The sequence below is a fragment of the Pleurodeles waltl genome, chromosome 2_1 (genome assembly GCF_031143425.1).
Source record: "Pleurodeles waltl isolate 20211129_DDA chromosome 2_1, aPleWal1.hap1.20221129, whole genome shotgun sequence".
Taxonomy (NCBI): Eukaryota; Metazoa; Chordata; class Amphibia; order Caudata; family Salamandridae; genus Pleurodeles; species Pleurodeles waltl.
This window is the reverse complement of record NC_090438.1, coordinates 277,981,208-278,007,223: the sequence shown is the minus strand read 5'-3', so window position 1 is coordinate 278,007,223 and position 26,016 is coordinate 277,981,208. Positions and strand designations below refer to the sequence as shown.

General features: G+C 42.4%; 1 protein-coding gene across 3 annotated transcripts in view; it reads left to right on the top strand.

Moving 5' to 3' along the window:
* The window catches only part of MCF2 (MCF.2 cell line derived transforming sequence), a 795,890-nt gene that overhangs the window by 761,263 nt on the left and 8,611 nt on the right, over positions 1 to 26,016 (top strand). For 2 of the 3 annotated variants that reach the window (XM_069212449.1, XM_069212451.1), the window contains 2 exons: positions 5,267 to 5,362; positions 15,478 to 15,578. In XM_069212449.1, the coding sequence (XP_069068550.1) occupies positions 5,267 to 5,362; positions 15,478 to 15,578 (197 nt within the window). The remainder of the gene's footprint in view (positions 1 to 5,266; positions 5,363 to 15,477; positions 15,579 to 26,016) is intronic. The other variant, XM_069212450.1, reaches the window with a different exon arrangement.

Genomic DNA, 26,016 nt, shown 5'->3' with positions numbered 1-26,016 from the left:
GTTTATGAGGCTGAATCTACCATGATGTGGGAGAAGTTGAGGGAGTATGTTAATAACTACCTCTCAACTTTTGGTGATGGAGAATTTTCACAAAAGAGAAAAAAGAAAATTATTTTCCACTCACAGGGTCCAGGAACGCTCAAAGTTTACAAATGAACTGAAACAAAACAAGACCAAAATGTCACGGAAATTTGCTCACACATGGAAAAGAAGACTTGGATATTTACTTTTCAGCCTGCATCTAAATAGCAGTTGACTGTTTAAATTTTTATCACAGGAAACAAGGTACACAAAAAAAAGACTGAAGAACATGTCTCATTGCTCAAGATATTAGTTCTCATGTGTAGATTTGTAACTCTGCATGACAAATTAATTAGAGAACAGAGTGTTATGAATTGTAATATTCCACGCATACAAGGTAGGTTGTAGGCCAATGGGTAAGCGGAACTGAAAGATGTAGTAGTAATTGTAAACAAACCTGATTGATAGGAATGAGTGCAACAGCTGTATTATGAAGTAATGTTAACAAGGATATAGGCAGCAAGGTGATAGCAAGGCATGAAGAACAGATTTAGAAAACAAAAGCGAGGGGAAAAGGAAGCAAGTGGTTTATGCCAATGGAGATAAAATACATAAAGTGGACAGTTTAAAGTAGATGTATTACAGCTGTGGTAGTCTTGACAATTAGGTAAATTATAAATTGTGCCTTGTAATAAATCAGAAATGTACATGATGTGGTATTAGGGGACATTTCTTTAGAGTATGTCACAACAGGAAAAATGTTACTGTTAAATGTGTTGTAGAGGACTTACAGGGCATCACTGAGTTTAATGATGTTTAGGTAGACACTTTGGTGTTAAGTACTCAAGAGGAAGTGTGGAAGCTAGAGATGTGCCAAGGAGAAAGCCGTTTTGTGACATGAATGTACAAGGCGTTGATATGAATCTGGTTGCTGATTCAGGTTCTCCTTACACAATAATGAATAAAGAGAGGTGGTATAAGTTAATTATAAAGATCATGGGAACAAAATTGGAATGATGACATAAGACCCCAATGTTTTACACCGGAACCCATACATTTATTTGGATTTCACAAATGTAAGTTTGAATTCAGAGGAAGGAGTGCAGAATGCATACTACATGTGGCGAAAACTGCTGAAAAGGGACCTTCTGTCCTGGGATGGTGGGATCAGGAAGAGTTGGGAATACTGTTGGATCCTAAAAGTCCTGATCCTGTGCTATTGATAGAAAATGAAGAACAGATATGGAAGATAATTGTAAAGATGGCTTTCTGTATTTTCTGGAATAATTGGAAAGTTAAATGGATTCATGCACAGAAACATTTTTATAAACGATGCTTAGCTATGTGTTCACAAGGTTAGGAATGAATCTTCAGCTATAAGAAAAGAAATAATGGAAGTACTGAACTAGAGCATAGAGGAATTATACAACAAGTGGAATCATCTGATTGGGTGGTGCCTTTGGTCATGGCACGTAAAGCTAATTGTTGTGTAAGATTGTGCATTGATCTAAGAGATGTAAAGACAAACTTTCTAGTGGACAGATTTCTGGTTGCAACAGATTAATGAACTATTGTTGCTCAAAAAGGTAGTTGTTTGGCTTTCCACAATAGACCTAACAGCGGTGTTCCATTGGGTTCCATTGCATCTTGGATCTAAGAATTTAACTACCTTCATTATTCAAGTGGTATGTTTTTGAGTTGTAAGAGTTCCTTTTGGGTTGGTTTCCGCTGCTGCAATGTGTCATAGATTCATACATACCTTGCTAAAAGACATAAAAAACACTGTTATTTTACTATATGGCATATTGGTAATAGGAATCAATGAACTGGCCTGTGATGAAAAGTTGAAGGAAGTCCTAGAAATACTAGAAGAGGAAAGGTTAGCAGTGGAACTGAGTGGGTGCAAGTTTACGCCAAGAAATGCATGCCTTTGGGTCATAAAGTCTGCTCCAAGGGTATCACACCAAAAACAGAATTGGCAGAAGCTGTCAAGTTGGGGCCCCCTCCAGAAAACAAGGATACTATTAGCCTTTCTGGGTCTAGAGAAATTCTGTTCTAACTTTGTGGATAATATTTAAACTGAAGTATACCAAATCAAGCTATTCTTAAAGACTGGTTCTAATTGGGTATGGTGTTAGGAGTGTCAAACAGCATTTTAGGGCATCAAGGAGGGCATATGTAAGGTGCGACCATTGCAAGAGCTTATTTCTAAATATTTGAGTATTCTAACAATGGTTACTGTTGGGAAGGGGTTAGGAGCTGTATTCTCGTAGATACATAATATGGAAAAGGAGATTATAATTACTGTTGGGAACAAATGCGTTAACTCCTGCAAAAGAAAAATATTCTGTAATTCAAAGACAAACCTTTGGGTGTGGGTGTGCGTGTGCTTTGAATCACTTCATCAATCAGTGGGGGGCGGACAGTCTCTTATATTATTAAATTGAGACCACAAGCACCTCACTAGGGTTCTGCCCACTCAATGATTTCTCATATGTCCATAAAATTGTTAGATTAGGACTATGAGTTGCGGCATGTGCCGAGTGTTAAGAATAAGGTTGCTGATTTCTTAAGTCACATGCCTTTGCCTGTCAAGGAAATTCTGGATCGAGAATGGGATGACTGTTTTGTAGCAAAAGGCGAATACAGTGTTTCCAAGAATGGAAAGAGGAACTGGGGAAAGACAAGGTACTACTGCAAAAGTTATAGATTTTGTTACTAAAGGATGACCAAGGGAAAAAATCTTTAATTGAAGATTGCACACATTTTGGGAAGTAATAGATGAATTGTCGCTAAAAGATGACTTACTAATGAGAGGAGAGATGAGGAAAACAATAATCTTACACAGGTAATGTACAAAAAGGGATTTGATGACATTCATGGGGTGAATGAAGTGGAGTGCAGGGTGGTGAGAAGATCAGGGTAAAGAAGGGAGATATAATACAGGTGAAACTAAATGTTCTTCTCAACTTTGGTGAGTAACATTTTATGTAATGCTGGTAAGATATGGCATACCAGTCATTTATCTAAATAAAGAGGCATGGAAAAAGGGGTGTTATTGTGCATCATGAGGAATTGTGATTGGTTGGATGATAGACTTTTTTTGAAGGGTAGGTTAATGAAGAAAAGGGAAAGGAGGCATCAAGTTAAGAACAGAAGGCATATGCTAATAGAAAACACACTGTATGGTTTGGAAGGCCTGAAATTAAACCTAGAAGATTTGAGGATTACATATGTAATTGAATATCATATTGTACCATTCCACCTGTAGTGTTCATACACTGTCACATCTTAACTGCTGCAAAGTTCTAATTGGTACTTTTAGTATAATTACATTTATTCTTCCTTATTATTAAAGAAGGGAGAAGTATGGAGTGTATAGTTATTGGCATATGCCCAAAATGATAGCTCACGTGTATTGCTATCAAATCTCCATGTAGAATGTTGTACTGGAATGCAAGTGGAACAGTTGGAGAGGAGATGAATGACGGTTGTATCCTGTTTATCAGGCCTGACTTATACATAAACATATGGAGTAACAGAAATGAGTTGGAGCTTGTTTATACAACATATACTTGTCAATATCTGTATAGCATCCATTTAATTATTCATTTTCCAGTCTTCCATAACCATGGGTCTGATTCTTCTGTACATCCAGAAGTTTCACTGTCCCTGAGACCATAATTTGTGACCTTCTGGAACCATGATTGAAGGAACTTTTAGATTAATGACTTCTACTGGTACCTCTTATGGAGTGCTGGCTTGAAGTGCTTTACTTAGGCATGTCTGTTGATACAATGGATGAATGGTTCATGTTGTAGGTAACTAAGGCTCAAGACATTTTCTTACACAAATATGCAAAGTATTCAATTATAGCTGAGTAGCATCCATTGACCAGTTACTCCAAAGGCACGTTGTGGAATGGTTCATAATGTAGGCTACCAGAATCCAGACATTTTCGTACACAACTATGCAAAATATTGAAACATAGCTGAGTAGCATCCATTGGCCCATTCCTCCAAAAGCACTTTGCAGAAAGGAGCAGAAGGACTTTCTTCTCCATGTGATTCATCTTGAGCTAACATCTTTCTCTTCGAAAAGATTTGTATTGTTAGGGTTTCTCGTGTGTTGAAAAATGAAGGTGCGTCCCTTAGGTCCCTTTAAAATATTTGACAGAGACACAGTTGTGCATGGAAAGATAATGACTGCAGCTATTTTTCAGTTCCACTGATGAGGGATTTGAATTGTTAATTATCAAGCGGTTATTTATTTAGTGGCATAGTAAAATTCATCTGAAATGTCAACTACAAGAAAACCTCCAGTTTAGTGCCAATAAGCAGAATATCTAAGTTCTGGCATCAGAATCGTCTGCAACCTGCTATCTGAACTAATTTGATTGCTATTCTGTTTAAACTTATTCATACAATCTGCTAGTAGATGGAACTTATTTCATCAACTCTTTTATCTTTGGTGGGAACTTAGAAATTGCAATCCTGGGAACAATTAGTCTGTTGATTATGTGGAAGTGCTATTGAAAAAGTCTGAAACTTAATATTTGATTGTATTAAATTAGGAAATTAATCAATTTCACTTCTGTATCCTGTATGGAAGAAGCTTACATTTCATAATCATAAGATGGACGTGTAATGTCAGTAAAGCCCTTGTGAGTTTTACATGCATTAGTTGTTACAAATATGTCATGCAGTTTGAGAGAAAAATGAAAAAAATAGCTAGCTGGGTCATTCCAATGTGAAGGATTTTGTAGCTGTAAATGGGTTTAATATTATGTTACTGCTGCAGACATTATAACACTTGGAGGAAACTTAAGACATTTGGTGCTCATTGATTGCATGCAAAAACCGGCAATGTATGTAATCTGCATTGTATAATTGCCTGCTTTAATATTTAGTAATACCTTTAAGGTTTACATAAACCTTGAAAGTTAGCTATTGTTCCTGAGTTGTAGGAAATTAGAATAACAGTTTAAGCCATTATTTTCTTCGTCTGTGTCTTTGATTTTAGTAAGGCACTATCATGTATGTCAGTTCTTTACAGGTGTGGGTTTTTTTAAACTTTGGGGCATAGCATATTCCAGACTCTTGAATAAATTTCAAACTCTGAGCATAAGAACCTCTTCAGACCTTTTCTGCTTCCCATGCATGTGAGATCTTACTATGATGTTCCTACTTTTATTTCCTTGATTTCCTTGAATTCCTCCTGTAATTCTCCTTTTCTCACTTTTCAGTTCCCCCAATTCTCCATTGAAGCCTGTCTCACTGGTAGAAGAAAGGACAGTTAGGAGTCGCATAGGGGCGGCCTGGTCAATGGCTGAGGATAAAAGGTGACCAAGTACTGTTCCTGTTCAGTGTGCCTCAATTGGACAAACATTTCTTTTTGTGGTTTCTTAGAATATTTTGTTATTTGTCTTCTATAATGCATTTAGATGGAATTAAACCCACTACACTGCATTAAAAGTATGCTGGCACCACCAGATCTCATGTGAATTATACTTTACAGTTTATAGCATATATAAGCTGAGTAAAGGTTAAGCAGATGTATTCCCTTGGTGTGCCTTTTTATTAAACTGCTATTGGCTTGATGCAGTTTGAATGCTAGCTAGGCTTTTTACTGTCATTAACCATATGTCAAGGTTTGAAGACCTAAAGAACTCCAGCCACCCTCATCATATTTCCACACTGTGGGTTAATTTATATTGGGGAAAGGCTCTATGAGCTATGACCTGTTTTTAAGCACTAAATATATTATTTAAAGCAGAGCGGCCTTTACGTTTTAGGGTCACTTGCTTTGTTTTCTCAGTATATTTCTTTTCAATAATATGTTAAATTATCTTCTGTATGTTTAAAGTGAAACACTATTGTTTAACAAGAAGCCTTTTCACTCTACAGATATCTAGTAACCTGCTAATTTTAACCCATTCTGATGATTTATGATAATTTATAGAGAGACCAATCCAAACGCAAACAATATTTTTGCAAATGACCTTTGGTTGTATCTAGATCATTTCTAGAGGGACCACTAAATCTGTAGAACATTTAGCATCCTCAAGAATGTAGGAGGCTCTCTACAGGAAAGGAGGAGAATATCACATGGACCATCACTGAAAAGTCAAACATTCCAGAACTAAAAGGGAAATATTTCAAAGACATATTAGAGGCTTGTCCATTGCCGAGGCTCTCAATTAAATGTCAGGGCCAGTGAGCTAATGAAATAGGCTTATGGTGTCCAGGACCAATCTGTAACTTTGACTTTTATAGGCCATACTACGGGTCCATGATTCCTCAAGAAGACTTGCACTATTAGCAGTGGAACAGTTAACAGCCTGTTTTTGCATGAATAAAGGAAACTTTCTAAATTTCATATAATGCTTAAATACAAGCACATATTTCTAATTTATTGACTCGATATTCAATCCTTTCTAAGAAGCAATGTTATTAAATCCATTTAATTTAATGATCAAACGTCAGATTGTACCAAACTACCACCCCTGTTACATCAAGCTTGGATTTTTGTTTGACTCCTGCATGCTGCAGTAACAAACTCTAGCAGAATCTGCTACTGTAACTCTATCTGGAGTCACATCTGTTACCTTCACACATGGAAGAACTTTATCTTAAGAACAGCAATGTGTGCCACTGAGTGAAAAGTACACATTGTGCTCTAGTTAGATTCAAGTCAGTATGCATTGTGAGGTTGTGTCATGAGGTCAGTACAGAAAAAAAAGTTGGAGAGTTTGCTGTTGTCTGTGAAAGCAATACTATCAGAAATCTTGTGATTGCTCTTATTTTTTTCTTTGTAAGTTTCATTACTCCTACATTTAGCAGGATGGTGAATATTTTACCCAACAAAGATATGGTGTGCACTGTACCCTGCAAAGTTGTGACTATCAAATCAGGGTCAGACATGACCTACATTAAGGAAATTAATGGATTACGAAGGTATCCCATTATATAGTCTTGCCTACTGCAATTAGACATAGACCTTTAATGAGGAGAGCTAAAATTCTGATATTATAAAACTTACAGCAAATTGTGTTAGTAACTTCTGTGATGCAACAGGAGGAGTGTTGCCTCTCTGAAGGCTGCAATTTAAAGGTTTTGCCATTTGCATTTTGTGTACTGCATGCTTTGTTGATTTTTGCAAATAACCCTTATACATAGCGCTACAAAATGGCAAAAAGTTCACCAACTGCTATATAAAAACCTAATTTATTATAATTATTGTTGTTGGTGTTATTAATGTCATTATTATGAGTATTATTATTATTGGTGCACATATTGCTGCTGTTATTATTGCAATAACCCGACCTTTATCAGCATAAGTATCATTAATCCAAAATTAAGCCACACATGTTTGTATGCTGTGTGTTCCCAAAGAATATCAAGGATGTTACACAATTTGACTCAAGCTGCCTATAGGAGTGATTCACACCTTCTCAATAATTTTCAATGAGGTTAGATACCTTGCTGTGTTACCAGTGGCATATATCTTACTCTTTTGTGTGATAGAGACACAGTTGCAGGAACAACATACAAATGATTGTTGTTCTTACATGGGGTTTGTGTACTTGTTATGCTGATGAAGAGTAAAATAGTTCATGTGTACTGTTGTTTGTGCACAGTAGTCTGGTACATGTCATCCCAGCGAAGAGTAAATTTGTTGATGTGTACTGTTGTCCATATACTGTAGCCTTGTACATGTTATCTCAATGAAGAGTAAAGTTGTTGATGTGTACTGTTGTTCATACATGGTAGAGTGTATCTATATAGTGTGGATGTTGTGGCCTGTTATAGAGGGGGTGACCTTATTTTCACGTAGGCATACAGTCTTCTAAAAAGATACCCCAGCGGCCCCTCACCATCCCCCATTGTTCTCGTCTCTTGATCATCAGGGTTATCCATATCTACATGTGCAACGTATGCCCAGAGAGAACCCCATATAGCTTCCACTCTAGAAAGAAGGGACAGGAGGGTGGTATAGACTTCAGATCAGTCGTTGCAAGTAACTAGTTCATATAACCAGGCTTGTCTAACCGTTAATCTGTATCAAAGCATGTTGACCCTTCTTTTGGCCACTAAGAACATGGTGGAGAAGGAGTCTCTACCTTGCAGGTCAGAGAGCACATTTTCTACAAAGAAATCCCAGTGATCTTGATGTTGTTCAGTTGGGATTGAGCCTCTAAATCCTCATTATTCACCACAACTGCTTGCATCAGTTTTTCAAGCTTAGAGAATTTTCTGCAGTTGCAGAGGAGTCATCCTCTATATCTGTTATCTGTCTGTCCGCATCATCTGGCACCAGATTGTGACAATCTAGTTGTCTGGTGAGGCGATCTGGCCTAGAGGCTATAAGGTCACTTTTGACACAAGCCCTGCTTTAAGATCAAGCAACATGTCTTCAGTGGTGTTGCTGAGGCTATGGGTCCTACCTTCCAAGGCCTCCATTCCCACTCCCTCAATGGCGATCGGCTGTCTCCTCTTATGATTTTTAATTTTTTTTTAAACATAATTTATTGTGATTTTGATTTTCAATCGGTCAGTAGGCAAGTATATAAAACATCTCACAGAAATACATGTATCAATTCAATTGGCCTATGTCTGCACTATATCTGACCTTAAGGGTCCTACACAAGGAATCCCGAAATTACTACTAATCCTTAACATCCCTCCCGTGTCACACCCCTATTCCCTCACCCCAGGTGAGCACAATGATGTCCTGTAGTTCTTTTGGAGGAGCTGAGCGTGCCATAACAAGGTGTGATCATATACCTAAAACTAACGGTAGTGCACTATTTCTTTATCTACCTTGCCGTTTCCATTGTCCAGGTCCCAGGGAGGGTCACCAGCGGTCAGAATTTTCCTGCGTCATAATTGTCCCTTGGCCTGTGAGTCTGTTACGGGGTTGATCCAGTCTGGGTTTCGGCCTTAAGAGTTTCGAGTACCATCTCCCAGCCCTCTGCAACTTCTGGGGGTCTGATTCCTCTCTTGGCCTCTCGATGGAGAATATTCCCCTCGCTACCAGCCCATTTAATCAACTCACTTTTCCACTGGGACGCTTTTGGTCCCCTTGGGTTTTTCCAAGACATCGCAATCTCTCGCCTTGCCAGGGAGAAGGCCAAATCCTGAAATCTATTGGAAACTTTATGTTTAGTTGAATGTGGAAACCAACATAATAGACAGTGACCCATTGTGCAAGGGATCTCTCTTTCTATGACCCGCACCAGGGTTTGGTTCACCTCCGCCCAGAATGCTCCCAGCTTGGGACAGTCCCAGAACATGTGTTTGAATTCCACCCCTATCGAGCCACATCGTGGGCAGCTCTCGCTCTTTTTCCCAAAGTATTTGTTGATTTGTGCAGTTGTCAGGTATGCCTGTTGGAGCACATAGAAATTTATGAGCTTGAATCTGGCATTCCGTGTCAATTTAGGGAGACCCCTCAGAATGCACCCCCATTCTTCCTTGGTGATATCAGTGTCCAGATCTTTCTCCCAAGTTCTTTCTCCCAATCTTTCACCCTCTAAGAGGGGTCAGGGGACAGTTCTGTCTGAATGCATCAACCCATAAAGGGTTGAGACTGCTTTGTGCTTGCCAGTTGAGGATGCCAGATATGAGCATGTCGCCTGTGTTGGAGGTTCTCCCCCTCCTCCCTGCCATTGCCTACGAAGACTCGCCACTAGTGACCCGTGTAATAAAAAGTGCCCCCCCCGGTAGCCCAAATTCTGCCCTGAGAGCCTCAAAGGGCATCAATGTTCTATCCTTGAATAATGCTCCCACCGTAAGGATTCCGGCGTCCATCCAGGTCTTGAGTTTGTTCCAAGTGCCCTGATGTGGTAAAGCCCATAATGATAACAGGGGGAGTTCTAGTGAGTAGGGGGGCCCTATTTTAATTTTGCGTAGGAATGCTTTCCAACACTGAGTGATTTTTAATTCAGGAGAGTCATGTATCCCATCTCTGGTAGTTCTTAATAATGCTTCGAACAGCCTGGGCCCTGGCGGGGTGAACGCCATTAACCTTGCCCCTGTTTCTACTCTGCTTGATATCCACTGTGTTAACCACTGGAGTTGAGACGCCAAGTAGTAGGTTTCGAAATCGGGGACCGCTAGCCCTCTGTCTGTGGATTGTCTTTGGAGTTTGGCCAGGGGTACTCTCCTCCGCCCCTCGCCCCATGTGAATGTCACTACCATTGTTTCTAATTCTTTAAAGGTGGCCCTGGGTATCCAGATTGGGAGCACTGTGAAGTGATATAATAGTCGTGGGAGCACGATCATTTTAAGAATCGCTATTCTCCCTGCTACAGATAGTGGCAAAGTTTGCCAAAAGGACATACAGGACCTTATGGAACGTATGGAGCTACCTATGTTGCCCTCAGGATGTCTTGGCCTAGGCTCGGCGGGGGTGTCATGGAAACTCTTCCAGCTCTTCCAGCTTGATCTGGGTGTATTAGTGTAGTCATGGAAACTCTTAGAGGGAACAAACCAGTTTTATCCCAGTTTACTTTCAGGCCAGAGTGTCCCCCAAACCGAGACAGCATCTGTTGCGCTCGGGGTAAATCCCTTTCGACATCATCCAGAAATATCAAGAGATCATCAGCATAAAGGGCTATTCGATGTCTCTCGCCTCCCGCTGAGATTCCTGGACCACCCTCTCCCGCCCTTGCCGCGGCAGATAGCGGTTCCATTGCCAAGGCAAATAACAGCGGCGACAGAGGACAACCCTGCCTGGTACCCCGCTCAACTGCATAGCTTCTGGATATTGTCCGTCCCGTGCGCACTCTAGTTATGGGTTTGGTATACAAGAGTTTCACCCAGGAGATATATTTGGGCCCTAGTTTAAGCCAGGACATCACAGTATAAAGAAACTCCCATTCCAAGCTGTCAAAGGCTTTTTCTATATCTACCGCCAGGACTCCAGAGGGAGTGGTTGCGGAGGTCTGGTCTCTCATGACTGCTAGTAGTCTGCGAATATTGCCCGCTGTATTTCGCCCAGGGATGAAACCAGCTTGATCTGGGTGTATTAGTGTAGTCATAAATGGGAGGAGTCTAGTTGCTAAAATCTTACTGAGGATTTTGTAGTTAAGGTTCAACATGGATAATGGTCTATAGGCCCCCGTTTCCGTGGGGTTTTTACCAGTTTTCAGGAGGGGAATTATGACCGCTTCATGGGCTGTTGCAGGTAGCTCGCCATGCTCTTTGGCAATCCTGTATAAGTTTTCCAATCTAGGTGTGAGTATATCTATGTAAGTGGCATAAAATTCAGTAGGTAGTCCATCTGTCCCCGGGGTTTTCCCTCCTTGATTTCTGGCTGCGTAATGGCCCCTCCCAGTAATTCCGGAACCTCAGGTGAGGGTGAACCGAGTTGCAGCTTGGATAAGTAACCCTCAGTGGCTTCCTTGACGTAGCTGAGTCTACTTTTATACAGGTGTTCATAATAGGTTGTGAAATGTGAGTTGATTTGTTCTTGCCCGTATATGTGACCCCCTTGCTCTGTAGCTAAGTCAAATATGACTGGGAACCAATGGAACTGAGATACAACCCATGCAAGCTTTCGGCCCGCTTTGTCTCTCTTTCCATGTGCTTGTGTAAGGTAGTTTCTATAATCAAAGCACCGGAGGCGTTCTATACAATCTGCTACTTCTGCTCTAAGCTCTAGTATAGAGTTCTGTAGGTGCGGTTTCCCGGGTCTACTTCTCTCAGCCTCTTGCAGTTTGTCTTCTGCCCGTTCAGTGTCCCTGAGGAGAGTCTTGCGCACCCCTACTGCCCCCGCTATGCACCTCCCCCTTGCCACCACCTTAAAGGCATCCCATTAATTCAGGGGGTTATTAGTGGATGCTTCGTTATCTTCAAAAAACTGAGTGATATATTGCCGTAGCTCTCCCTGGAAGAGTGTGTCCTCCAGAGTTTCTGGTTTGAGCCTCCAAGTGGGGATGCGGAGGGGGAGCCCCATCTTAATGAGAACAAGAGGGGGTTGTGATCAGAAAGTGTGTGGGCCAAATATTCCGCATTGTGTACATGCAGGTAGACATCTGGCGTGCAGAAGAACGCATCTAATCTAACATGCAATTCATGTAAGTGGGAAAAGAATGAGTAGTCTCTTTTGTCTGTGTGTAATCTATGCCAGGCATCAATCAGCCCCCAGTTCTTTTGCCAGGGCGAGAACTGCCGAGCTACCCTCATTAGAGGAGAATCCTTCGGTGGCGGGTGTGATCTGTCCATAATGGGGTCCCCCACACAGTTGAAGTCACCCCCCAACACCACAGAGGATTGCAAATACAGGGCTAATAGACCAGATATGCATGTGAAAAACTCCCCCTAGTCCGTGTTGGGTGCATACACATTAATCAATGCAAGCTCTCTGCCCTCCAATTTGCCTCGAACTGCTACATAACGGCCCTCTGGGTCTTTGAGATTATCCAGCATCTGGAAAGGCACCCCAGCCCGAATCCAAATTAGTGTTCCCCTCGCATAAGCTGAATATGAAGTGTAATACGCCTGGCCTCTCCATCGCTTTGGGAGTGCTTTTCCTTCTGCTTGTGTTAAGTGTGTTTCTTGGAGCATTGCTATATGAATTCCCCTCCATTGTAAATAGGAAAAAATCTTATATCTCTTAAACATTGAGTGCATGTCCCTTATGTTCTATGTGAGGTACTTATAGAAGTCTAATATTGCCATTCTGGAATCCCCCCTTGATCGGATACCACCTTGTCTGTGCCAACATATATTTCACCTATCTTAACAGTCTCACATGTCAGCTCCAATTTCCCTGTGAATTCTCTTTGTGGCTCACCTATCCCCATAAATGGAACCCAACAGGTAACAACCCAACTCCCCACCCCCGGGACAAAAGTAAGAACGTCTCTCATCCAAACTAGGAAAAAGATTTAACCAGTCTATTAAAGTAAGGGGTGCTCCTAGATCGAACAAGAAGTATATCGTAACACCATCTCCCAGTCTCAGGGGAGAGAACTACATGGGGATTTTGTAGTCCCTGTCCTCCTGCAAGCTCAGCAGTTCTCTGTTGCAGGGCCAGTCAGAGATTTCGATGTAATCCGCCACGGTCGTGAAAGTCGCACCAGTTTTCCATTTTAGAACTCCTTTTTTTCTTTGGGGGAGTCTGGGAAAGAGTCTTTCAGATGATACAGTCTGAACATCATCCCATATTGGATTCCCAGTTTGCAGAGTTTCTGTTTAGCATCCTTGAAGGAGGCTCTTTGCCTCTGTACTTCTCTGGAGAAGTCTGGGAAGATACGAATCACATGATTGTCCAGTGTACTGTCTCCTCTTTTCCTGCTTTGACTAAGCAGATAGTCTCTGTCCCTATAGTGGAGTAGTTTAGCTATTATTGGCCTCGGAGGGCCCCCGGAGGGGGTGGGGGGTGGGCCGGAACCCTGTGCGCTCTTTCAGTAGCAAAGAAGGGGGTTAATCCATCTTCAGCCACTTCTTCCTTCAGCCAATGTTCAAGAAACTCCACCAGGCTGGAGTTTTCAGTGCGTTCGGGTAGGCCAATTACGCGGATATTATTTCGCCGTGATCTGTTTTCCACGTCTTCTGCTCGCAGTTCCAACTCTCGAATCCGTTTTTCCATTTGTTGCACCATCTTGACCGTGTTTTTAACTTCAGGTTGAAGTTCTTCCAACTGCTTGTCTGTCGTAGCTACTTTTTCAGCCAGATGGCGGTGGTCATCTCTAAGCACTGTAAGGTCCGTGGCCAATGCGTCAATTTTTCCTTCGAGTGCCACCCGGGAAGCCGTTATGGCCTGCAGTACGTCCCTGTCTCCTCTTGTGATGTTAAAATATTAGCCTGATTTGTTTCTATTGATCCACTTTGACCATCTTTGTTGCCTCTATATGACATAAGTAACTTTGTAGGGGGTCACACCTCACCAACCCCCGTTGTGCTCAGTTCGTCTGTCCCTTCGAGTCCAACTGGTCCATGATGCCACAAGTATATGGTGAAATTCTCCCCATTGGTCTCTAAACAGAGATCTGCCCACATTAGCCAGGCAAGACTGCCGGATGCTCTCACCAATGCCTCTCTTCAGAGTGGTGGCTCCTTAGGCAGTTGTGCTGTAGTCATCCATCCCTGCTGCCCGGATGCACAAGTAGGCCACAGAAGCCACAATGGCTGGTTTCACTAAGAGTAGTTGTCCAAGGGCAACTGGCCCAAGCGACTCAGCAGTTACTTCAACAGTGTTCATATCTGGAGTGGTATGCAGGTCAGGAAATATTGCATCCTTCTTGGTTAGTACCCTCCAACTACAGGCGCATGCACATGTCACACAACCGATAGTACTGGGGGGGTTAAACAGGCAGGTCTGTGTTCCAGAGGGAGAGCAGGTCATTGACAGGATCCTGCAGGCCTGCAGCATTCCATGCTGCACCCACTGAGTTCTCCGCCTCCTACCCCTAACCATGTGACAGGGGCTGGAGCTGGACAGGTCACCGCCACTCCCAAGGATTAGGAAACAAGTGCAGGTTCAATGTGTTGTTCCCTAGTTTGGCTAGCCTGGCAAGGCGTCCTCCACATCCACTCCTGTATGGCCTATATGGCTGGGCTCGGGCTCACCAGCCACCCTTTTCACGGCTGGAGTTGGGATCCCAGCCCACTTCATTGGTGGAGAAGTGCTGAAACATGTTGTTTCAGGTGTGTATTTTTGGGCACAGGACCCCAGCAGGGAGAAAGCTTATTTCTTGACCTAGGCTGCATAGCTTAGAGTGTTGTGGCCATGTTGGCTGTGCATCAGCCCACGCCCAAAGATGATGCTTTCTTACTACACATGTGTGTGCGAGACAAAAGAAGAAAAGATAGAGGATCCACATTTATTCCAAAGTGAAAAGTAATATGTAATTTTATGCTTGTGAAAGAGAGAATGACTGGAGGTGAGTTACTTGCAGGTTGGCTGACATGTTTTAGTCACCTTCCAGGTGTGTCTATCATCTGAATGACTGTTCCTAGTTAAGTGTATGCATTTTTTGAAAAAACTGTCACAGAAAAACGGGGGCACAGCTGTGCGCTTCACAAATCCACACCTTCATGAAAGGTTCACGAATAGGGAAGATGGTGGGCAGAAGCGGCAGACTGAATACAATGGAAGATTTTATTGAGTTTGTGCTTCACTTTTCCTCATACGTCATCTCAACCACAGTCACTCAAACTCCTTTAATGGAAGAGGATTATATATGTCAGGTCTATGCAGATAACAGATTTGTGACAGATATTAGCATACCTGAATAATACGCAGTACAGAATTTCTTTACAAATCTAAAGCAGGATACAGTTTTCTACCTTATTGATTCCCGTCCCCCACCAACGTCTTGTGCTTTTGTACCCTCTGCTGTTCACTATATTTCATAAGGGACACCATTTCTACTCTGTATTGAAAGCTGGGCAAAATGTCCTTTATGATGATTGATTCTAATTTTTTTTGTAATATTATTTCAAGGTTGGTGAAGAATTTAAGCAGACGAAAAGAAGGGTGGATTCCGAGCAAAAATTTACAAATCATTCTTGGGGATGCAGGTTTTCGGAATGCCAAAGTTTCAGGTATATACTATAAACAAATGTTAAACATTTGTATTTTACTAATACAAACAACTTCATGAGTTCCAGCTATATAGTCCTGTTTTTCATGTTTTGTTTAATTACTGTAAGTGTGAAACCTGATTAATATACACAAAAATTATATTTATGTCTGGTTCCACAGAAAAGAACAGAGTCACATTGTGGATTAGATTTCTGATTTTCTTTTAGTTAATTAAATAGCAGGAAACAATTCCATGTCTTTCAATTGCCAATCTGGTCTTCCTCTGTGTATTAAATATCTCTTCCACTGCCACAAAGAGGAGCATTCACTCACTTTCAAGATACTGCACTTTTTTAGAGCTATGTGCACCTTTTTGGGTGGAATTCTCCTGTTGCAGTGATGCTGTACCATGAAGGAAGGTTAGAGAACTGCTTCCTCTTGCCATTGTCACATGGAGAGACCTTTTTTCTGCTGTTACAAGACTCTTTTAGACCTAGCCATTAAAAGAAACCTATTTTGACATTCTTTGATGGTGAGTGATCCTTCATTGTATCCACGATGAGTGCAGACCTGAATGAGTTGGGGATTATCACCTTTTGCTAGTGCGTATGCAGATGTCTGAAGGAGAGCAGGTGTGCCAGGCCCTATCTCTGATAAAGATTTCAATCCTAGAAGAATTTCTTAGGAAGAGAGCTTCACAAAAGCTTTAGCTTCAGCCTAGAACTACCCTTCCAAGTTATAACAAAATTGATCTCCAGAACATTGGCCAGCCTGGTTCTCTGAGGCAGAAAATACCAGGCCAAAAACAAAGACAGATTCTGAAAAATGCCTCTGTGGAAGAAAACACACAATGTTTTAGTTTTAAATCTTTTTTTTGGGAATCAAAGCTGTAGTTCACGACCTTGGCCTGTATTATACATTGTACCCTAAGGGTGCAACAGGCAAGTGCTCCCGCTTGGGCACCCCTGGGGCACAGCGGTGTTACAGAAGGGGCTGTAGACACTTGTGCATCCCTTTGTATATTACAGATAGCACTTTGTATATTACAGATAGTGCTATCAGGAGACAGTGCTCCCCCATTGGCATAATGGCATGACCCCATGCAAATGAGGGAATCACTTTGCCTGTGCGCCCGCACAGTATTGCTGACATGGGCGGAGACATAAACATGCCAATAAGAAGTGCATTGAGAGAAAGCCACAAAAAGGTGGCACACTTTAAAGACGCCTCCTAAAGGCAGCCTCTTGGACATCCTCAGGTGATATTGGAGTGTCACATGTTTGATGGACCAGAAGCTCCTACCAGTGTATGGAGGGTCCCCACTCTGACAAACTCTAAATGAGCCCTTTTAACACAAACCAAACCGCTAAGAAAATGTTTCTGATACCAAACTGAGCACAGACAGGGAACTGCAAGCAACTGAATAGGTAATGGAGCTGTTCTTCTGCTCTTACCCACCGGAAATAAGACCACAGTCCTGCGCATACTTCACCAATTAAAGAAGCCATCAGGGACCAAAAAAAGTAAATGAAACAAAATGGCATAGCCTCACATTATGTATTATTGTGCTACGTAACACCATATTGCAAATGAATTGCACCTGGCAAGTGTATGCATTCTGGCACAGGTACTTTGTATTTGAAGGACAAATTGGCAATAGGCCCTAAATGGCACGCAGAGATTTGCATTTGAGTGATCTTTAATAATGTTAAAAATATATGAAGTATGAGGTTGAGAAGGCAGCTGATGGCAGATAGCAATTGGAGACTGCCCAAAGTAATATTCAAATATATTTGTCAATTGGGAAAATGGAAACTGGTTTTAATTATTAATGGTAAGGCTCACAAACTGTGCTCTAACGCTAAAGCGTGAGGTGACCTTAAAACATGATAATTAGATATATTCACATAATTCAAAATGTGCTTACATTGATGTATGGACAATTAGAAGTATTTGTAGCTGATGAGCACAAGTGCACCCCTTTATTTTTCTTAAAATCCTTGTTTAGAAGGAGGAACCAAGATGGCATCCTAAGATGATGCACCAAACTGTAGCTCTGATGATTTCTGTTCTATGCCCCACCCAATTAGCAATCCCATAGGGCTGCTTAGAGCCGATGGGTGAGACCCCCCACTTAGTGGGAGACACCGAGGAGGCACTGAGACCAGCAAGATGAGTACATCACTTGAGAAGGGCATGGCATGGAACATGGCCACGATTGGCTGATACCGCGCTAGAGTCATAGGAGGGATGCAGTGCAGGCCTCACTGCTGTGCAGGACACTTGGCATTCCCTGCTTGTCTTGACTGAGAACTTGGGCCCTGAACTCATCAGTGATTCTCTGCTGGCTCTGAATGCCACCAAAGCCCAAAAGGGGACATGGTGTGGCCTCTAATACTCCCCACCCAATTGAGAAGGGACTGGCTAGAATGACACAGGGTGCTGCCTCTAACAAGGAGCCCAATATAGGAGAACACTCATCTCCATCAAATCTGAAAAGTAAAAATCTAATTCTGGAGGGCAATAAGGCCATCACAGAGGAAATAGATAGTGTAGCCATCACTGTGGAGTTACTACTCTTAGACATGGACAAGATACAGGAGCGCGAGAAAGATCTGGGAACTAGATGGCATAGATGAGGTACTGGAGGCACACACTAGCCAACTGGTTGATCAGGAGAGGTGACTGCAGTTACAGGAGGCCAGGATAGTGGACTCGGAGAATAGATCAAGACACAACAATGTCCTCATATGTGGCCTGCCTGAGGGGACTGAGACCACACCAGTGGAACATTTCCTAGAAATGTGGCCTCCTGCGGTGTTGCCTGGGACTGGAGGGTGAGGGGGAGCTGCCAGTGGACAGGGCTCACTGAACATTGGGTGGCATAACCAAACCAGGGGTCCCACCATGAATATTGATAGCTCGGATGCTACCATACAAAGACCAGATCCGCATACTGGTGGCAGCATGACAGCAGTAAATCGTGGAGTATACCAGGCAATGCGTTGCTTTCTACCCAGACTACACTGTAGCCACCCAAAGGAGATGGAGATTAGTCATGGAGGTAAAGCGGAAACTCAGGGATCGAAGTCTGGATTACGCACTGCTGCCCCCAGCATGCCTTTGAGTGGAAAATACATTTCTTTCACAATGCAGAGAATGATAGTCAGTTCATTGCAAATCATTGACTGGAGACATGAGGGAAACTATGTAACTATTGGCATGGTTCATGATTGCTGAATGGGGGGAGCCACCAATGCTTTTATGTATAAGCCTGAAGGGGAGTGCTTGGCAGCGAATTGAGAATGTCATCCGAGTCAGTTGTGACTGGAGAGACATATATGTACATTACTGCTCTTAAGTGTGTGTGTGTGTGTGTCAGAGAGACCTACAGGCATAACAATTGGGGAATTCCAGCATGGGGACCATGGTGGCATCACACCAGGAAAGGGAAGAGTGATTGCAGTTTGGGGGGGTTGGGATGACATCATGTGTGTTGATTGTAGAGGCCGAGTTGGGGTGTGCCACATGGGAGTAGGGGTAATTCCGGCAGTTAGTTTTTCAAAGGAGAATTTGTTTCAGATTATCAGAGAGGGAGGCCTGGGTTACATGTACCTCAATGACAGGCTGGCACAAGCAAGCTGAGGCATGCAAGTGATATGCACACACTACACACCTGGGATGATAACGATATCCTGGAACGACAAGGGGATATGGAACACCGTTAAGTGGAAGATAATTTGGTCTTATGCCAGGAAACACCAGGCAAATATAGTGATGTTTCAGGAAACACACCTGCAGCCACAGGAACGTGAGAAATATGAACCAAATGGGGGGGGGGGTATACTTTGGCACTCTGGCTTTACTTCTTCGTCATGCAGGGTCCTGCTGTGGGAGGATGCTAGTGTCCCCCTTAGAGTACCTAACTAACTACTGAACTAAAGGCAGTGGATGGCCAGCCTGTAGATGTAGTGGACGAGATAGGTGGTAGACCCATGGTGCTTCTAAACACATATGCTCCAAATGTCGACACTGATTTCTATGAGACAGTGGTGCAACTTCTGACACCATATGTTCACCATGACATAATCTGGATGGGTGATTGAATTGTGTATTGGACAGGCATCTAGACAGCTCCAAGTCCACTGCTAGCCCTCTTAGCATGCCAATGCATATCCCAAAGTCATGCTATCATAAATTGGATGAGCTACTTTGACTGCTATACTGGGGGCATGGGAGGGCGCGGATCAGCCTGGAGGTTCTGTGACTCCCTTGGGACAGCAGGGGACTACAGGCCCTGAACTTCAGGGTTTATTATTGGGCAGCACATCTTCAACACACAATACCATGGCTCCAAGGGGGAGATACTGATTCTGTCACAGGAATGCTGGCTCACCTGATCCGCCCCCAGACGTTTCTGGTGCTGCCACTGAGTGACCCTACCAGAACATGTTCAGACACTGTTAAATATCTGAGACCACACAACAAGGCGGGAAAATGAGGAGCATATCTACTTGCACCAATTAGTCCCCTGGTGTACCATGATTAGTCCCATGGGGGATGTATATACAGATGGTAGTATGGTGAGATACGCAGACTTCTGCACTAAAGGTGATGTTTTAGGTAGCTGCTTCCTGGTGTACGCTAGTCTGGCGGTGGCAATAAGGAAGGACTGGCTATGGTTCCCGCAGGAGACTCATTTCCTACATCAAACACTACCGGACATAGGAGGAGAGTGCAAACTTATTTCATGATTGTATGTCCTACTTGTCCATGCACAGCATACCCCTAATTATGATGCTGAAAACACAATGGGAAGGGGATATCGGGGAGCGCAAGTGTGCTTCTGTGTTGGGCAACTGCAGAAGGGTGACTCGTAGTACACATTTGAAGTTGATACATTATAAATGTGTACATAGGAATTATGTCACACCGCAGTCGTTGCACAGATTGGACCCAGCCAAACATGAACACTGCCCTAGATGCAGGTCCACCCTTGGGATCTATATTCATATGTGATAGACATGCCCGATTGTGGAAGCATTTTGGGGCGAGGTGATTCAGGTGCTAATAACCTTAGCCGAGCTACCACAGCTGCCAACGATGCAGCTATGCCTTTTGGGTCTGGTGGCCTGATCTAAACACACTATGGGCCTGATTCTAACTTTGGAGGATGGTGTTAAACCGTCCCAAAAGTGGCGGATATACCACCTACCGTATTACGAGTTCCATAGGATATAATGGACTCGTAATACGGTAGGTGGTATATCCGCCACTTTTGGGACGGTTTAACACCGTCCTCCAAAGTTAGAATCAGGCCCTAAGTATGTAGAGAAGGTAGTAGAGCCTAGTATAGCTGTGGTGAAGAAATGTATAACATTAAGATGGCTGACTAAGCGATCGCCTTCTGAGAAACAATGGTTGTGGGAACTAACACAGTGGGTACCCGGAATGCGGAGTGAGACACAGGTTGGTGTTCAGTGGGACTAATCGGGAGAGGGGTCAGGATGGCCCAGTTTGGCAGGCAAATTACTCACATCCATGACCTAATTTATTAGTCCCACAGTCCTGCATTAAAAGTAGACCAAACAATTAACCAAGATGTTAAGTAATCCCGATTGACCATCAGTTTTTCAGTTCGCCATCCACTATAGAAATACTAAACCAATTGCACATCTAGCTCATTCCTTCAAAGATATGCCTTTATTGTGCCTCAGGACTTTGAATGTAAATATAAATCTCATTAAAATCAGAGACTTATATAAAGGGATTTGAAAGGAAGGCAATGAAATAGCTAAAATGTCAGAATATACACAATTAATTTAAAATGAAAGGAAACTTACTGGAACATCAGTGAGTAATCTCTACATCCATCCACAATGCTGTGAGCACATACAGTCAGAAACAGTCGACTCAACTGTGGGTAATACTTGTTAAGCAGCACCAGCAAAACAGCAGCTGCCAAGGGGGTAGAAGTATATTCCATTATTTATGAATCAATGGAAAGCTGTGTTGGCACTTCATTTATTCATCCTGAGTTTCTTATGCATACTCACTTTAAATGACGTCTGTTATGACATAATTTACAAATCCATTTTAAGCATGGTAAACTGCTTTATTTTTGCTTTCCATTACATGTTTAATACATCATTGAACGTTTACCATTCACCAATTTAGTAGTGCTTATTTAGTAGTGAAATTAAACTTTTCTGAAGTATATGTCACCCAGGCAACATATCAGTTACCATGAAGCATTAACTCACCTTCACCTGTGACCCCCCCCATCCTCCATTTGTGGTGTGTTTCAGGATGATTTTCTATTTCAAGCCCTGTTGGTCTTTATGCTATAAGCAACTTTAGTAGAAGAACCTGAGGTTCCAAGCAGACCTGGCATGTGTTCATCTATCCAAGACAGGATACAGAGTTTTATATATGACATGGATGCCCCAAAGTAGCCCACTGTAAATAAGAATGGTACCTCACAAGATTCAGAGTTGCATAGGCCTCTCAGAGCCTATTATAGGTGTGGACCCCACCACCTATTATTTTAGCTAGGATGCAGTTCTGTGCTGTGACAAAATCCATCTTTAATAATGAGTCCTCTTGTTTTTGTATTTGGAGCTCTTCTTTTTGTTTTACCTCTGCCTTGACAGCTGGCTTCTAAACAGGCTACAGTTTGGTGCTCTTCTAACACTGAATGGTAGCTGGTGCATCTATTACTAGGCTAGATCTTAGCTGTCTCAATGTAAGGGCCCAAAGCTGCACAGAGAACTCACACAGTATAAAGCGTGGTATGTATCCCAACAAACACACAAGATGTTATGATCACACATATCTTTGAGTCTTTGAAAATGATGCTACAGTCACAGGTATTTTTATATCACTCTTCACCTCCACAAGCCTCTCAAGCCTAATATATGACCTGATTCCTTTGACACAATTTACAGATATAAGCACAGAGTATGTTCAATACAAGTAGCTGTACTACATGATCTTCCACATGTAAGCTACAGTGCCTTCAAAACAAAACCAACCACTCCCCATCAAGAGCCCTGACCTATTGCTTGAAAAGTCTCTGCCACAAAATATTTCCTGCTCTAGACATCTTAGCAGCAGCCAAATCGAGAACATCTGCAAAAAATAAATTGCTGGAGAAATTGCTCATCTGAAACGTGTCAATGCAACCTGGAACAGCAATTGAGTAATATGTAGACTGAAGAGTACGAAGCCCACTGTGGAGATTACCGCAGTCAGAGATTATTGCAGTGCCATAAGAAAGCCAAAAAGTCTTACCCTGCCAAATGCAGTAATGAGGCAATGAATCAAAGGAAGAAAATCTTCATTTGTTATCCCAAATTGGCTTCTTCAAACATCTTAAAAGGTAACCCTTGCAAATCTGAACAATATTTTAAAGACCCACCCGAGTTATTTAAGACCAAAACTGCCAAAATCCACAACTATCACCAAGACACTGCAGCAACCTCTCTACCTTACCACAGTGTTACCTGCTTTTCAATCTATTTTGACCTTATCCAGACCATTGGAGATCAGCCTGATAAGCCTGACACTCAAGATAGAAATGTCCAGTTCTACCATATACCCTTGCTCTGCCACATACAACGTTGGCCTCTTTCTTTGATGGATGCAACAAAAGCGACTAATGCCCTCACCCCTTCGCATTTCTCTCTCTTTGAAAGCACTACCATCACTAGGCATGGCCAAAATGTCCTTATATTCATCCACAGTAAGCAGTTATAAAACGTCAGCCAATTGCACCAAATTATGCACCTGCCTTCGGCAGGTTGGAAAATGGGAAGAATGAAGGCTCATTCTGGAATGAAAAGAACGAGAAAGTATTGTGCCATGAGCACCGCCATGGGCCAGCCAGTGTGATTAACATAATGGTAATTACATTAAGTTAGTTACATTGGCTATCCCCTGACAATGCTCTCCAAAGACACTTTGAGCTTGAGTATGGCTTTTGGCTGCCCAGATGACCCTAAAGGGAGGCACGGCAAGCAGACTTTCCTTCCTGGGAATGTTACGTTGAAGTGCACTGTCAGAGGTCAAGCAATGTATTTACATAAATGCTGACCATTAAGATAAACACATTGGCCTGTATCTCACAATGCTTCAAAAAACCAACTGTGCTTCCTACATGGAAATCAAAACTGGATCTTTGCTTGTTTTTTCTGACCACAGAGCAACAGCCCCAATTCCTCTCCACAGGAGAAAAACAGGCAAAAAGATATTGACAATTTACCATTTGATCTCCAACCTTCCTTTCCCAAACATAATCATGACCTTGGCAAGAGAGGCATTAAGGCACATTCAAGACTGTGTTGAACTACACCACATTCTCCCTGATAACTATTCTAGATTCAGGCCTCTGAAGGTTATCAAAACCCCGTTATCCTTTACAGAAGGGTACCTTCTCTCCATGGATGAAGACAGGAGAACAGATCTAATTGTTCTTGAACTTTCCACTGCCTCTCACACTATTGTCTGTCCAAATATGGTGCAGTAACTAAACTGCTGGGCAGCCTTATTTGGAGCTACTTCTGCTCTGCAGTGAATCCCATCGCTTCACATAAACCACAGTCAAAACGTCAAGATCAGGCAATGTATCTTGGGGTGTATCCTCGTCTGGTGGTCAATATCCATATATATTCGCTGTCAGAGGTCCTTCCACTGTACCACTTGATCCATCTTCCAAATGAAACCTGATGACAAACTCATGTCATTAGGCTAACAGTCCATAAAATCCAACCAAAATCCCTTTTTTGCCTGGACAGTGTGTGCACTGGATGAAAGAGACAACTTTGTGCATGTATGGGTCCAAGGACATAGTAAATTGTAAGTTTTGAGCCTGTTCTCTATCCATTGACTGGCTCTCGTGCATTGGAACCCCTGCATTAGCCTCATGAAAAGTAAGACATCTGAGAGCCTGTTGGTTATGAATCACTAGCTCTCTCTTCTCAGAAATAAAATCCTCCCACGTCTACAAATCAGCCACTGAGAAGAACTATTGAGAGCCCCTGTCATCACACTCCCTGAATACTGTAATGTAACCAATTCTGGTTTCCCAAAGAAACTCATTGCCAGGTTACTGTAAGAAATGCCTTTTTTTGCATGACCACCCCCATATATTGTGGACTGATGCTGCTATTCATTTGATTCTGTGCACTGTGACTCTGCTAACTAGACCACAATACATGTGCTCTGACCCCTAAAAGATTGTGATATTGGGTATACTCCTAATTGGTATATTTAGCTTACCTATAACTCCTTAGTATTTGGTATAATAAAAACTGTACCCTGGGCCTGTAAGTTAAATGGCAATAGTGGACTGCAGCATCAATTGTACCACCTACTCCAGTGACAATACAAACGTGACTGCAGACCTACCATTGTATCGTGGAGCGTTTTAAACTTCAATTCAGCTAGTTGAAACCTTTCTTTTAAGTACTAAGAAGTCACACTGTGTCCCCATGTGGGCCTCAAATGCCCAATGGCGGGGTGCATGAGTTTTAAAAATAGGACCTGTGTAAATGTATTCTTACACATGCCCTTCCAGTGACAAAAACTGAAAAACTATTTTCATAGTAGCAAGGCTGGTTTGATTACAATATTATATTTATTGATGCTAATTTCGGTCCGGAAACAGCTAGAAATATAATTCAAAGACTCTTTTTAATAGATGTTTTGAATCCAGTTCAATGGTAAAAACAAATTTGTGATTAATATTAAAGAAAAGGTACTCATTAAAAGCTACCTTTTACCTGCCTAAAACCTCTGGAATTCTATTTGCATGAGATCCTAATCTCACATGGCAGCTGACTGGTCCTCTTGGTGAGCTGTGTAAACTGCTCACATAGCATGACAATGGCCTTTGGTGTGAGTATTTATTTTTCTTTGGTGGGATGAGTATCTGGACTGTGCTCTGGAACTTCATTTTCTTCAAAGAGGCCTAACCTGCCACAGGCAAATATTAGCTGATACCTGTTCAGGGCTCTTTTTTGTTCTCCCTGCCTGTAAGGCAGGCACCAATCCCAGTGGGAGAGGTGCTGCAGACAGAACTGTTTTGAAGTGACCACAAATGAGGGGTTTCTTATTTACCTGGACACACTTCTGAGTGGGAATCAAGCTCTACAGAAGAGGAGAAGGGTTTTGCCTTCTTGGATTTGGGCAGAGAGGGCTACTGTGGGATTGTTTGCTGTAGGGCACAAGGAACTGCTGCAAACGTGGTTAGAGTTACTCCTGGGAACATTTTCCCTTCAGAACTCTACAGGACCTGCAGCAGAGCTCCTAGACTGGCGACAGCTACCCAGCTTGGAGGACCAACGGCTGAGAGGAGCAGCAGTGGTAACCAGTGGAGAGGCTACAAGTGTTGTATAGGGCTGTAATAGCCTGGAAGGTCAAGAATGACAGTGATCTAGGAGGCCCCTGCATGACAAG